Source organism: Lucilia cuprina, chromosome X (assembly GCF_022045245.1).
Source record: "Lucilia cuprina isolate Lc7/37 chromosome X, ASM2204524v1, whole genome shotgun sequence".
NCBI lineage: Eukaryota > Metazoa > Arthropoda > Insecta > Diptera > Calliphoridae > Lucilia > Lucilia cuprina.
The window spans coordinates 5,004,258-5,020,534 of record NC_060949.1 but is presented as its reverse complement, the minus strand read 5'-3'; the positions used below and the strand labels follow the sequence as shown (position 1 = coordinate 5,020,534).

Sequence of the window (16,277 nt, the reverse complement as noted above, 5' to 3'; positions counted from 1 at the left end):
CAAAAAATAAAAATTTTATAAAAGTAAAAATTGTAAAAATATACTCATGGTGTAGGGTATCATATGGTCGGCCATGCCCGACTATACTTTCCTACTTGTTCATATATATATATTAATGAAATGACATAAGTTAAATTCCTTTGGAAAAAGAAAGGAAGAACTTTTTTACTTATGCAAATATGTTTTTATGTAAAATATGGTATTTACATATATCATTATTTGGTTATAAATAATGTGTATTTAGGTAATTTTGAGAAGGGACCCTTGTATGAGAATCAAATTATGGGACGATCGTAAAAAAATATGGTAAATTTTGTATAGAAATTTGGTAATGAAATATGTGTGTTTAAAAAATTTTCTGAAGGGGGCCTATAAGGGGAACTATGCCCAGTGTTAGTCAATGTTAATGATATACTTATGTGCATTTTAGTAGCTTTTGGAAGATAAACTTGTATGGCAGCTACTTTTTAGAAATTATAGAAAATTTGAAAGGCCAATTATGGATCAATCCAGAAGATTTTTTCCCTATATGAATTCTACTGATATAAATGTTGTTGAGATTTTGACATTATATCGGAGGTTATTAACAATAAACAAAGGTTTTTTTTCGCTCATTGTTGATTCATTTTAACGTAAGAATGTTTTATACAGACAGACAGGCGGACGTAAATCGAGTTAGAATTTCATATACACGGAATTTTGTTTGTAATTAATATATTTTCTTAAAGTTTCAATAACAAGAACCCTTACTAAAATACAATAGTTTTTTTAGAAGCTCAATTTGAAATAAAATCAGTATATTAATTTTTATGTGTACTAACTACATAATAATGTTGATGGAAAACATTGACTTAGAGCTACAATTCGTCCAATTAAAAAAATCAAAACCTTTTAATTATTTTTTTTATACCTAATACGAAAATGACCTTTTCTTATTTGGTATAGATTGACAAATGGATAGATTCAATTTCATCACTTATTAAACAATTGAGTTTTATTGTTAGTTATTTGTGTTGTTTTATATTTGTTTTTGTTAAGTCGACTACAATTTGATTGAAAACGTATCTTTTTCGGCCTAAAAGGGTTGTTTGTTATTTTTGTCATTGTTATTATTATTATTATTAAATTAAATTTTTTATTACAAGGACACGTGGTAGAGTGTTTTTAGTCATTTTGTTTATTAGTCTTCTATCCGCTTGTTGATATTTATTTCAAAATCCACTTAAGCGGCACGTGGCTCTAAACAATAACATACATAATATGTTCTTAGATACATACATTTGTATACACAAGCTTACATAATAATGCATAAGTTTATGAAGAATTACAACATTAACTTCTGATGCACAGTTGTTTGAAATCAAAAATATGTAAAACAAAAAAGTATGCTGAATTTTATATTATATATATGTATTATGACCAAAAGTTAGGTCCTCCCTTGCGGACCCTAGCGTAAAGTTGGAAGCACAGACGGGCAGATGTGGTTATACAACTTAATTAGGACCCATTGTAGCTAAGTTTTCTATATGGTTAATTGTAAAATAACTTACCTCTTTACCACTGTGCTCTTCATCATTTAACTTCTGATTGAATTTAATGATTAAATATTGTTGTGGCTCTTACGTCACCACAATGTGTCCATTAAAACATTTATAATATTACAAAAGAATTCTCATAATATTTATTCCTATTTAGATACTGCGAAAGTAAAATGTAAAAACATGTATTTTAGGGTGTTTTTTATATATTTGATTGTATGTTTTAAAAACTCGAATAATAATATTTAAATTAAATGTGGTTATTTAAAGAAAACAAGTAAGAGTTCCATATTCGCCTTTGAAGAATCTTATATTTCTTTCACCATTGTCTGTTTACGTGTCTGTCAAAATAATAGAACCAATCAGGGGATTCACACGTCTGTAATGAAATTCTTCGCCCGTTGTCCATAAATCTTAGATCCGACTACTTCACACAATGCAAAGAACTTTTTACTTTATATAAGCTAAAATTGAAAAATATTACCACTAACGCATTAGTGGTAATATTAAAAAATTTAAATTTCAAAATTTCACTAAAACTAAAATACTTATACATTAAATGATATAAACCAAATAAGAACTATATTAATTTAGTTAGAACATTCCAAAACTTGCTTTTTTTGTTGTGTTCCATATGCTGACATAAAAACAAAAGTCAAACAAAAGCATTTATTAAATCAGCAGGAATATTAAAAAAAACAAATAAAAATATATACATATTTATAAAAATAGAAATTAAATTAAAGCAAACGATTGTTAAGAAAAACATTATGCATATTTTTTTCTGTGTACTAAACAAATTATAAAAATGAAATTTATTTACAATTAATTTTTCCTCGTTTTAGTTCTGTTAATCGCCGATGAAAATCGTGATATTAACATGCATGCTGAAGAAGATGTGAAAAGACAACGCCTGTCATACAGCGGAGATCAGATTTATTCAAATGTAAGTAAATTTGTATATACTACAACGAACTGCAACATATTTTTTATAATTAGCAGATAATATACATATATGTATATGTTAAATTTGATAACGATTTGTGTACCATTAAAAATATAAATTAATATTTTAAAATTTTTGACCAGTTTTGATTAAAACCTTCATTTAAACTTTATTTAAATAAAAATAATTGGTACATAAATTGTTATGGATGAGTTTCAAATATAAAACATAATATCTACCGCACATCTGTTAGATTATTGGTTTGTGAATTTGATAATCAAATCAAATTTTTTTTTTACAACTTTTTTAAATTTGGAACAATTGAAAAATAATTTGTTCGAAATTTAAATAAAAAGTGATGTCAAACAAACAATATATATGAGACACATTTTTACATCTTAAACGTACACTCATCTACTTTTGTTTAGAAATTAGAAGATTTTTACCCCTAATTCTCTAATTTGCGAAAATCTTTTTTTTTTGCAATTTAAAGAAACTAGTAAAAAATCTTTAAATTTTGGTAATGGGTAATCTAGATAATGTAGTAATATTACCTGTGTGGTTGTTATCAATAACATTATTTAAGTTTTTTGAATGGTCAATTATCTAGAGAATCAGTCTAATAATCTAAAGCATCTATCCAACGTTTGTTTATATCAGTATTTAAAAAAAGCGTCGATTCAATTTTATGTAAAAACTATTTCTAAAAGTAACCAGCAAAAATAAAACGAAGTACTTCCAAAAGAATAACATTTATCACCACTTCAAAAGTAGCACTAAGTGAATTTGTTTACCTTCTGTGGAAGTGATGTTTCTTTACTTCCAAAGAAACAAATTTGTTAAAATTGAAGGTATATTTTTTGAACTGAAATTTGTTTAATTAAACCCATTTTATTTTGTAGTTGATTGATAAATGCATGTAATTCATTTATTTATGTTGATATAATTTAAATTCAATTGGTTGTATTCTATAATACTACAAGTTCACTTCCTAATAACTTCCAAAAAAAGAACATAAAAATTACTTCCTGAAAATGACTTCAGATGTAATGAATTTGGAATCAAATAAAAAGAACATCCCTCCCTATGACAAGCCTGTGCTAAAATCATCACAGGTCTTTTTCTGTACTTCCATGGATTAAATTCTACTTCTTTTTCGCATCTTTAATGGAATTTGGAAGAGAATTTGGAATCAAATAAAAAGATATATAAGATTTTTTTTTAGTTTCGAAAAATTTTACAAAAAAATATTATTGGATAACGCTTACTCGGTTCAGTCTGTGACCAAAAAAGGGCCATTATTAACAGCATCTCCAAAGCTCCATTTTAAAACTTTAAAAAATTGTTAAGTGGATTTAAAAAAAATTTAGTTTTCTATACTGGATCTTATAAGGCAGATTTATACAAATTAAACGTAAGAAGAATGAGTTCAATAATTTTGCCACACCTGCGATGTGAAGTTAAAGAAAAAAGCAATTTTTGTACGTAACACGTGGACTTAATTTTCGGTCGTAGAATCTAGTGACATACTCCGTTTTGGAAAATTGTGTCAAAATCGGGAGATATTGTATTTAAAAGTTTAAACTGTTTCTGAGGTGATTTTTGATTATTTAAATTTAAAAAACATAACTCACACGCATAGAAAAGTAAATAAATAAATGAAACTAGAGTCCATTTGAATTATTATGCATATATATTTAGTTTTTCATAATAAGTTCGTATGTCTATGCGTGAAAACTTGTTTCAAAATTTAAAAATATAGAATATCAACTCACAAAAGTTCATACTTTAAAACGCAATGTCTCCAGAGTTTAACAAAACTTTTCAAAACGGAGTATGCCACTAGATTCTACGAACCAAGATTTAGTTTAGGTATCTCGTGTAGGCATCTACATAATATACTTTATATACTTATACATAAAAAAATTAAATTTTGACAAACTTACAGTGTAAGTAAGTAAAAATATATTATTACAAATCGTTACTTAATTTTAATTAAATAAATTATGATTAATATTTCCGTCCATAGAATGTTGCTTCTGATCAAATTTGCGATATTAAAAGCAATTAACTCCTTAAAAACCGGGTTTAAAATAATAATTTGAAATATTACATATATATCTCTTAATTCTTAAAAAAAAGATAAATTTTAAGAAATTTCTACTTAAAAGTGTTATTGACGTCAAGTACGACAGAGGGTTAATTTTTAAAAAAAAATTGATTCCAAGATTTCTGAATATATATTCGTGTAGTTTGTCAAAATGTGTTCATAGCTAAAAACACCACATTTTGATTTATTTAATGAAGAATATCAAATATACAAAAACTAATTTTGGAAATTTGAGCAGAAGTAACATGTTATGGACTCGGAAATTATAATTGCAATTTACTTGATCAAAATTAAGCAACAATTGGGATAAAAATTGTTTTACCCAATTATTGGGAAAAAATATTTTTTTTTGCCGAAATATTAAATAAAATATTGAATTATATTTTACAGCGTAATTTCACTATTAGAAGTTGATCCGAGAGAAATGCCAATTTTTTTGACCCACCTTAATGTATATATCTTAAATTTTCTGCAATTAATAAAATCAACGATTGTTATTATTTTTTTTTTTTTTTGTATGCAGATCTGGTCCGGTAAATGGTGTATAAAAGATGAGCATAAGCTACTTTCGGAATTAGGTACTCTGACAACAAATGGCGGCAGCGTAGCAGCATACTATGATAGTCACAATGGATTTCCGCCTTCAGTGGCAACCGGAAATAATGATAGCATGTTGTATGATAGTATTACTACAATATCTCAGACACAGGGTTCTCTGTATACTCCCACTATAGGTGCATCTATTGGTAAGTAACTGAATATTTAAGGTTTTAATCAATGTACATACAAATGTCCACTCAGCAAATCTTCGAAGCATAAGAAATCGTATATTTGTGTGTGTGTGCATACATCTATATATAGTAAATTTTTATTAGTAAAACTGTTGTAGTAGTATGGTGGAAGGGAAGAATGTATGGTCCTCTGACTAGTTAAAAGTCAATCAACATGCAGGTTTTGATTTTTCTTATTTTATTTTTGTTTATTAATTTTATTTTATGTTTTGTTTTGTATTGTTAGGCGGTTCTAATACCTTAACGCCCTTAGTTCCTGTCAGTATGCACGATATGAAGGTAGGCTCTAGCCTGCATGATCAATCTATGTCCCCCTATTATACAGGTAAGCTGAAAAAGGTTTTTCTAGTTACTAAGTTTTTAATACATATTCGAAAATATGGTTTTAAATATGTCTACTTTGTACCCAATGTTATATCGGACCGAATTTCATATAATATATCTTTCTTATAATATATCTATATTATAATATATCTAAATTTGCGAATATGTAAATGCATATTCGCAATAATCTATACTTAATCGTATATCTACATCAGGACATATGCTTATATTTTTGTCTAACTACTTAATACTATAACGTCCGTGCTCCTTAAATAATAAAATAAAATATATAAAAAGCATTATAAAATTATAATCTCTGATTCTAAAATATTGTTGTGCTACTAGTGGATTTCATGATCTGATTGCTTATAAAATGTATACTAAGGTGAATATATCTCATAAAAGGGGAGAATGTCGGAATTTTTTAGTCTTAACCACATAAAATGATTGCCTTTCCAGATATTGAGATAACCGAAATTTAAGCTCAATCAAACAACGTTAACCAGTAACGTTCGTCGCTTAAAGTTTAAAAATATCCAAATTTTGCTTATTTGGTACTAGCTGTACCCAGTGTGCTATGCTACCCTAAAAGCAATATAAATAAAAAACAAGTATTTCATCCGGATATGCCGAAACTTATATATACCCTCCATCAAACCTAGTTTGACTCGAATGAAACATACTTATATCGAATTTGATCTATATCTCGTATTTTTAGGCCAGTTATAAGCGTTAAAGGGTCAATAAAAATTTTGCATAGTGATTTTGGATCATAATAAACTTACTTATGTCGAATTTCATCGCTATATTCGTATTTTTAAACAAGTTATGACTGTTAAAGCCGCTTTTCGAGGGGCCACTTGTAAGGGAGCTATCCGAAAACGTGGACCGATATTACCCATTGTTAATACCAAACAAACCTTACCTATAAAAAATATTTATGAGGACCCAGAATATATATACTTTTGTTATTCTATGACCAATATTTCGATGTGTTACAAACGGAATGACAAAATCAATATACCCCGTTTTACACATTGGAAGTGACACGCAAATTATTGCAACTTCACCAATCGAATTCTTTGTAAAATTTGTATACGTATTAATTTTTTACTGTGGCACATTTCAAGCAAAGTTTATTCAGAGTATTAACGACCAAATAATTTAAAATATATATTCCAAATTTTATGCAAACCCATAAAATTTTGAGTTCAAAAGTCAAATTTTGTAAATTTGACCTTTTTCGAAATATTATTTATTTGTTGCCCATGTTTAATAAATAGGACTTTAATTTAAAGTATGAAGTCGTATGTTTAAAACAACATCTATAAAAGTGAAATTAAACCTTTTAAATACATGGGACAAAAAATCTTAAAAATACTATAAATTTAAATAATGCTATATATAATAAGAGGACAGAAATAATACAAAAAATTATGTATTAGGTATAAAAGCTTATGAATTAACCTATTTTGACCACATAAAGTTTGTTTGTAAATACATATTTGATTGAAAATCGACCATAAAAGGATTATATAAATTATCAGTTTCAAAAACATTTTTTTCTTTTAAAAATGTTCACATCAATTCAATTATATTTTTTGTTTTATATCTATTATTCCTCTAATTATTTAGAAACTTCCCAATGGGGTTAAGAATGTCCGATTTTAATAAAACTTCGTATATATATGTTATATTATCTTGACTATAATACTAGGAAAATACTTTATAGAATACAATAAAGAACTAATTCTTTATATACTATATTATTTAATATATTACCAAAAAATGCAATTTTCCCGAAATTCTCCGAGTTCAAATCACAGGCACAGCTAATCTGTAGGAAATATTGACTTTTTACCGTTTAATAGGCTTATTTATTGTCCATATATTCATATGAGATCTCCTAAAAATTTTGAAATTTGTTTTACAAAGTTTCAAAAAAGCCGAAAATGAAGATTTGAAACTGCCGTTGAAAAAATCAAACTTTTTTGACCAAAGCAGAGAACAAGTTTACATTATCTTATAAAGACAAAAACTAATATCTGAGTAAATATAGATATATTTTTAGTATTCGAGAATTTATTAAAAAAAAAAAGATATATATTTTGTCACATTTCGAATTTATGTGTGGGGAATTTGCTATAACTTTTAAAGTATTCAAGCAATTTTTGTGTTTTATATCTTTCCTAAATGCTTACTCTGTGCACATTACGATTCCTTTAAAATAAAGTTCAAATTCAATTTATTACTAAATGGCTAAATTTGAGCAAAAACTGAAAAAAATATATTTTTCCCTTGTAAATGCACTTGAAAACTTCAGAGTTATCCTATCAGCCTAATTATTTTTATGGTATAGTTTCACAACCAAGAAAACAATTCTAGAGTTGGAGGGGACGGCCAAAATTCGCAACTTCGTTTTTTTGGAGCACTCTAATATAGATATTCTAGAGTTTAACATTACACAATGTTTTGGAACTAAGTCTTTCGTTCAATGGTTAATATTTTGACTCCACGGTCAGATATATCATAACTACTTTTAATGTTTTGACTATTTATCAACCTTTCTTAAAATTTATTATTTTGAGATCAGGTCTGGGATGTTGTCTTAGGAAATATATTTTTAAATTAAAAAGCTTAAATAATGAAAAGGTTCCATTGATAAGTAAATTTTCGAATTCTCATCAGTTCTACTGAGCAATTTATTAGTCATTATTATATTTTAATCTTCTGTATTGATGGGATCAAAAAACTATAATCTTACCAACTTTGCATTCAAATAGCACAAATGTTTCGATAAATTAACAGTTTCAAGCAGTATATAGCTGTTCCCATACACCTAGGGTGATAAATATCTCCTGAAGTTCCAAAACCCACAAAATGTCCACAAAATACAGAGGCACGTTTGTAATTTCAAAATATAATTTTCCGACCCCATAAAATTGTATATTAAAGTGCTTCAAGCTTGTATGAAGGAAAAAAATTTCCAACAGGCAGCCGTGATAGATAACGTTAATAGAACGTTTCAAGATTCAATTGTTTTGAAAAACGTAAAACAATAAATAAACATTTTCCGCATTTCCCAAAATTGACAATATTTTCATATGTAAAATAATTTTTACAAATAGAAAAATTTGTAATTTGTTATTAAATTTATTATTTCTTGATTTTTTCTTTGTTTTTTTTTTTTTTTTTTTTTTTTTTTTGTAATGCTGTATTTCATTATTTTATAATTTATTTTATTGCTTGTTTTGTTTTATTTTTTATGTTCTATTGTTATTTGGGAAAAAATATAAAAATCAAATAAAACTATAATTAGCCATTGCCCTTGAAAATAGCAGCTATACAGCACTTGGTCACATTGAAAATATTGTGAATAGTAATAACGATACGAATGCAATAGAGACACCACAAGCTCAGACTAACGCTGGCGAAGTTTTGGAAGATACAGCCACAACTGAAATTTCTTTAACCATTTTGGAAACGGATGATGACAATGTTACGACTGTGGTGCCGACAGTTTTGCGACGTAACCATCATACCCGCGGCTCTAACACAAGCAATGCGACAACAGTGAGCTCAATTAGTGGCGCAGCAACCTCTACGGCTACTTTGACAGCGTCAGAAACCACACATAACCTCAATAATAATAACAATAATAATAATAACAATAATAATAATTTAAGCACTAGATCTCAGAGTCATAGAGATAGTATTCAGCCTCAACTACAGCATCTCGAATCTCATCAAGATCAAACTCAATCTCAGACTCAAAATTCCGCAAATCCTACCTCACACATTTTAATGGCCCCTAGTGGCATCGCGACAAATAACTCAAATATACCACCACCATTCGCATCTACTAGTACCAGTGCCACTGATATGACCGGTTATGCGACAACAACTACAACAATGTTGCCTAGTTTCAGTCACTATACGTCAGGCAAGTTATCATCGAACACCTTATTCAACATATGTATTTAAATTGTATTATCTCGAGACATTCGATTTCTTAGCAATAAAATAAAAATATATAATTTTCCCTTTCACTTAATTTAGTTTTTTATCTCTAGAGATCTGCACAATTAGTTCATATATTCTTACTTATTTCAAATGCACACACTCCTTCTTTCTCCAAACATCGACCCATCTATAAAAATTGTTATAATTAAAGGCACTGATTTGACATTTATTCAATATATTTAGCTCACAAAACATACATACCTATACATACTGATGTATGTTGGTTTGTAACTGTTATACATTTCATAAATATTTAATAAATTTTAATTTGATTTTTATTTTTTCATTATACAGCCTGTGGATCTGTTGTTCCTACATCAGACTACACATATAGTCCCACATATTCTCAATATGGTAGTGCATATGGATCATATAGCTATGGATCAGGCGGTGGTATTTTAAGTAAGTAAATAAAAAATTGTAAAAAAAATTAATAGTGAAAATATAATGAAAAATGGATCATTTGCATTAGTAATCAGAAATCAGTCAAACAGAAATATAATAACAGTACCACTGCTTAAGTAGCTATTTTATTGCGCGTCAAATAATGGTTTTCAGATACAAAATTAATGTTGTTTTTTTTTATAAAACACAATTCTTAACACGCAATTTAATAAAATGTGCAAACAAAATGTAAAAGCCGAAAATAAAGTACTTCTATATCAGATTAAAAGAAAGTCAATACTCGAGTACTACAGGTAAAGCAGACGGGAAGTATAGTCATTGAAAAGTAAATGGTTATGGAAGTACAACCCATTACCGAGTTTTTTCTGAGTATTTCCTATTTAAGTTATTATTTAAGAATCATGTGTTAAGTATGTAAATATAAAAATATAATCTAATGAACTATTGTAAATTTACAGATTCCTACTATTATGAAGGTGTACAAAACCAGTCTGTCAATACTACAGCCCTCAGTCAAGACATGCGTTCACCATTAGCAGCTACCAGAGCCAATTCTTTAGCATCGGCTGCTTCACCTACCGGCAGTGCATGTACGAAATCTGAGACGTCTGACATTTTTCTCGTCTAGTGATTTTTACATCAACTACGACAATCCTCTTCTAGCTCTTCAATAATGAACTTGTTTAATTAACAAAAACTAATACTTCAGTTGCACCTACAAGACTTTTATCATTTTATATGTACACATATACAAAAACAATGCATACATACTTCATATATACATTCGTATTATATAAGATTGTAAAAATAGTTAATTAATATATTTATTATACAAATGTACATATGTATGTACATATTTAAACAAAAGATGAACGTTTGATGATACTTATACTTTTATTAGACCTACATATATACGTATACCGCCTTACTTATATCCTATTTATTAAATTTAGTAAAATAGAACAAATATTTAACATGTGACATAGGTAAAAAAAATGTAAAATGTTCGAACAACTTACTTGATTGTTTTCAATAACGAGGACACAAAAATGTTCTATAAAACTAGTAACCACCTGAAAGATTTATTCTAACTCTCTGAGTCGATTTATTAATGTACGCCCGTCTGTGTGTCCATAATTTGATTTTGAAAAATATTTTAATTTGTATGAATGTATATCGATACCTACTTTTACGATTATTAGTATACAGTCCTGTCACAGATTTCCATTCCGATCGAAAGTGGAATTATAACTTTTCTTTTAGACAACGGATGTGTATAAATTTTATATTGCGACGTCAACATTGTACGTATGTATATACTTTCAATGTTATTGAAGAAATTGGTACCAGACGTGTATATTTTAATATATTATATTATTTTTCCCTCTGTGTATTGAAGAAAAACTAATTTTCTTAATGAGGCTTTTTATTAGGTATTGGAGCAAGATAAACAAATTCCGATAAAATGTGATATATAAATTATATAATTTTAAATCGCAATATTAGTGTTAATAGTGAATTGTGGATATTCAAGTCAAATGATGTCCGATGTTAAAAATGATACTAGCCTCCATAAATTTTATGGGGGTTATGTGAAATATTAGATAATTTTCGTCCTTGGGTAAAATTTCACTAAAATATCTCGAAAATGGCGACCTGCACTTTAATAACATCGTATACATGGACACACGGATGATCGATCGGACGGACATAGTTAAATCGACTCAGAAAGTTATTCTGAGTCAATCGGTACACTTTAAGGTTGGTATAGTACTAATATTTTAGTGCGTTACAAACATCAGTACAAACGCATTTAAGAGAAAATAAATATTTATTGAATTAAGTTTCGATAACCGTAATAAAATATACAACAACAATAATACGTATTTACTTTGAAAGAAAAACGTCAACGATTTGTATTTAGTAAAATAATTTTTAAGTTTATTTATTTATACAAAACTAATTAATATATGTAAGTAAAGCGATGTAGCTATTCATGTAACAAAAACCAATATTAATGAAAAATCTTCTTAACTGGAGACTGAACTCTCCGGCCGAATAATAGTTTTAAAAATAAATTATCTGAAGGCGGCTTCTTAAGCCTTTTTACTCAAGATATGTACATTAAGGTGTTTTTTCCGATTACTGCGATACTCAATGTAGTATTAGAACTGTGATTATTTACGTTAAATCAGATAAAGGAACTATAAAGTTTATATGTTTTCAAAATATGTTATCTAAAAAACTACATTATGTTTTTGCAGGCAAAATAATTAGTTATCTAAACAAATGAAAATATATGTTGTAAATCGGATAACTTACAATAATGGAAAAAACAATTAAAATACAATAAAAAAACACCTTTATTAATATACATATTTACGAAACCATATAATCTAATCCGATTCCTAATAAAGAAATTAAAACACTGTTGCACAGTGCTTAAATACTCAATACTTCATTTTATAACTCCTCGTACATACGAGCCCTTACTCCCGATGTACCCAATGACTAAATTGTTTGTTTATATTTGTGTTATAATTTAAAACAATCCGCATTAGGGGAGACATGTTTTTATTTTCCTAAAAGTTTGGTAATTTTTGTAAGAATTTACATATTTTCAATTTGAATACCACTACTATTAAACGAAAATGTCAAACTCAGCAATTAAAAATTATATAGTATAATAGAAATTAAAAATGATATTAGTTAATGTTAATATATCACTCAAATTGCTGATAGGTACATATTAATATTTAATTACATAATTCATTGTTTCACTTTATTAAAGTAAATGTAATAACTAAATTTAAAACAAATAAAAAATATAACACCACTATACCAAATATGTATAATCCAAGCACCAAGATTATAAATCGACTTCAGAGTTTAGATTTTCTCTTGGTATGCAAAGGATGACAAATTATAAAAACTTATAAGACTAGACTGTAAAAACCATAATGATTTTTGTAGGTTTATGTATGTACATACATGTACATATATAAGAAGGGTTATTATGTAAATAAAAATACATTATAAATCAAAAAGTAAAGAATAAAACAAAAATAAGTAACAAAAAGATACCAAATTCAAATAAAATTTAAATATTTATAATAATTTTAATTAAAAAACGTAATGTTAATGTTAAAATATCATATACATAAATACATAGTAATTATTTAAGCCAAAGCGAGTATAGAAGACTCGTATCAACAAAATATTTATAATGATTCTAATCTTAAAAATAAAATTATTAGCATATAACTTGCCACCAAAAAGCCCATTTTGAATGATATATCAAAACAATAAATTCAAATAAGTTTGAAAAGAATTTAACACATTGTCTATTATTTCATTGAAGACTAACCGCAATCTACAGGTATGTATATTTAAATTATATTAAACACTAATAAAAAAGTAGGAAAATATAGGGACATTTAAAACGAAGTTTTTAAGAAAATATTTTAAAGAAGAGGGATTTTGAAAAGGGTCGTTATATTCGCACCATCAATGTCATGTCACGTAATTTGTTTCATGTATTTATTCAATAATACATAATCAAAAACGATTACATATGGGCAATTCCATGAAAATTTTTGAAATCGGTATATTTTCACACCTCGCCGCCATACAAACGGACCCGAAAATATCACATTTTAGCTCATAATTCTGTAATTATAATACTATCGCTTCAAAAATCGGCAAATCTAAAATGTTTATAAGCATAAACCTTTATGCCGATTTTCATAATGATAGGACCTCATTTGACCCCTCATTTGAGTTTCATACAAAGTTCAATTTCAAAGAAACACTTTAACGTCGTAACTCATAATTGGGACGAACGACGAATTTTTCGGAACGTATTTATACCATTATATCAATATGATAAAATTTGGCACAAATAAGTTTTATATGAATTAAAATCACTCTCTCGAATTTTATGAGGATCGGTCCATACTTGACCATATTTGCCATATAATTCCAGTTTTTTTATTTTTATCTGTAAACTAGCTAATACCCGGTGTGCTTCGCTACCCCAACCAAAATAAATACATAATAACTAAAAAAATTATTTATTTAGTTACTATATTATAAAAATTTTATTAAAAGTTTATTATAATTTCATTTGATGATAATATATTTCATTTAAATTCTAAAATAATAGATTAATGATCTATTTATTTCTTACTTGCTAAAATTTAGTATATACTTTTATTCTTAAATAATAATTCATATTCTAATGCGTTGCGATATACAATATTTTTTGTTCTACCCATTTAAAGATTTTGAAAATTTGAACATATTTAAGAAAATTATTGTAAGTTCGCCAATTTATATCTATCTATGAAAAATTGGAATTATCTAACAGTTTTCATGATATACAAAATTTTGTATTTAATTCATATATGTGGTACCAAGCCCAGCACTGACATCCCGCCCGTTATTTTCTAAATGTTCTGAGGATTCTAGCTCCAATAGTTTCTTAGATAACTATTTTTTTTCTTTTTAATTCATGTGAGGGCTTCAAGCTTCTCAGATTAAAGTCCGCCCTTTATCCTCAAAATGTTCGGATGAATATTAAAGTATTATAAGCAAAATATGATGAATCTAGTTCTATATTTTCCTAGATAAACAATATTTTGTATTTTATATATAGTCCCCATTAAAAGTTCGCTCGTTATATTCTAAATGTTCAGATGAATGTAAAAATTCTTCAAGTGAAATTTAATGATTCTATCTCTAACAGTTTCTCAGATATACGAATTTTTCTATTTTATTCATATGGTCGCTCCAAGCCCCCTCAGATGAAAATTTGCTCTTTTTTCCTTAAAAATATTTAGATGAATATTAAATTTCTTCGTGCATAATTTTAAGAATTTAGTGTATAAGATTCTAAATGTAATAGTTTCCAATATAAACGAATTTTTGTATTTAATTTATATGGAAGGTGCCACGCCCATAAAGCTAATCCTCCCACATTTTATCCTAAATAATCATATTGACACTAAAGTGGCTCCGACAAAATTTTAGGACTCTAACTGTTACATTATCTCAAGGAAAACGAATTTTTGTATTAATTTAATATGGTAGGTGCCGCTCCCCTCATGGGCAGTCCGCAAATTTATTACTTAAAATGTTTACATGGATGTTAATGTTATTCATGCAAAATTTTAAGATTGTGACTGTAATAGTTTTCAAGATAAACGAATTTCTGTATTTAATTTATATGGGAGATGCCACGCCTCCTAACGCTAGTCCGCCCACTTTTTATCCTGAATAATCATATTGATACTGAAGTGTCTCCGACAAAATTTAAGGACTCTAACTGTGATATTATCTCAAATATACGAATTTCATATTTTCTTAATGTGGACCTGGCTGCTCGCCCACTTGAAAATTAAAAATAAAAAGTAGCCTTTCAAGCAATTCGGTTCAGCCGTTTAGTAGTCTATAGCGTTCAAACATACATTTTTATTTTTATATATAGAGATTGCTTAAAAATGTAAAAAACAAAAAAAAAACGAAGTTGCGAATTTTGCCCCCCTCTAGAATTGTTCTCTGCGTTGTAAGATTATGTCATGCAAAAAATAAGGCATTTACAAGGGGAAAAAATCGATTTTTTTTGTTTTTGCTAAAATTTCGCCATTTAGTAATAATTTTTGAATTTTATTGTAATTGATGTGCACAGAATAGGCATTTCAGAAAGATATAAAACGCAAAAATTTCTTGAAAACTTTTAAAGTTATTTCAAATTCCCTATTCCCTATTATTAATTTGTTGGACATATTTACCAAAAAATGAGTAGAACTTAACGCATAAAGTCCGATATTTAAAATAATGTAAATAAAACAAAAAATTCGTTATTAAGCATAAACAATTATAATTTAACATACCCTTCGTAATGTGTACGAGAATAAGATACGGTTAGGTGAAAATAGACTTCGTTCCTGTGCCAAAAAACATGCTTGGTCCAAATTTCATTAAATCATCTTGAAAATTGCGGCCTGTACCTTGCGCAAGAGGTTTACATTCACTGCCAGCCGGACAGACTGACGTGCGAACGGACATGTCTTAATCGACTCAAATAAATGATTCTAAATCGATCGGTAAACTTTAAGGTGGGTACAGGTCCAATATTT

The 16,277-nt window shown here is 27.6% G+C and overlaps 1 protein-coding gene across 4 annotated transcripts in view; it reads left to right on the top strand.

The window, feature by feature from the left end:
• Window positions 1-13,473, top strand: part of LOC111684540 (GATA zinc finger domain-containing protein 14) — a 74,956-nt gene extending 61,483 nt beyond the window's left edge. For 3 of the 4 annotated variants that reach the window (XM_046953131.1, XM_046953170.1, XM_046953222.1), the window contains 6 exons: window positions 2,384-2,484; window positions 5,118-5,340; window positions 5,612-5,710; window positions 9,029-9,652; window positions 10,027-10,134; window positions 10,596-13,473. In XM_046953131.1, coding sequence (XP_046809087.1) covers window positions 2,384-2,484; window positions 5,118-5,340; window positions 5,612-5,710; window positions 9,029-9,652; window positions 10,027-10,134; window positions 10,596-10,765 — 1,325 coding nt within the window. In that variant the 3' untranslated portion in view covers window positions 10,766-13,473. The remainder of the gene's footprint in view (window positions 1-2,383; window positions 2,485-5,117; window positions 5,341-5,611; window positions 5,711-9,028; window positions 9,653-10,026; window positions 10,135-10,595) is intronic. The other variant, XM_046953268.1, reaches the window with a different exon arrangement.
• Window positions 13,474-16,277: the final 2,804 nt, after the last annotated feature.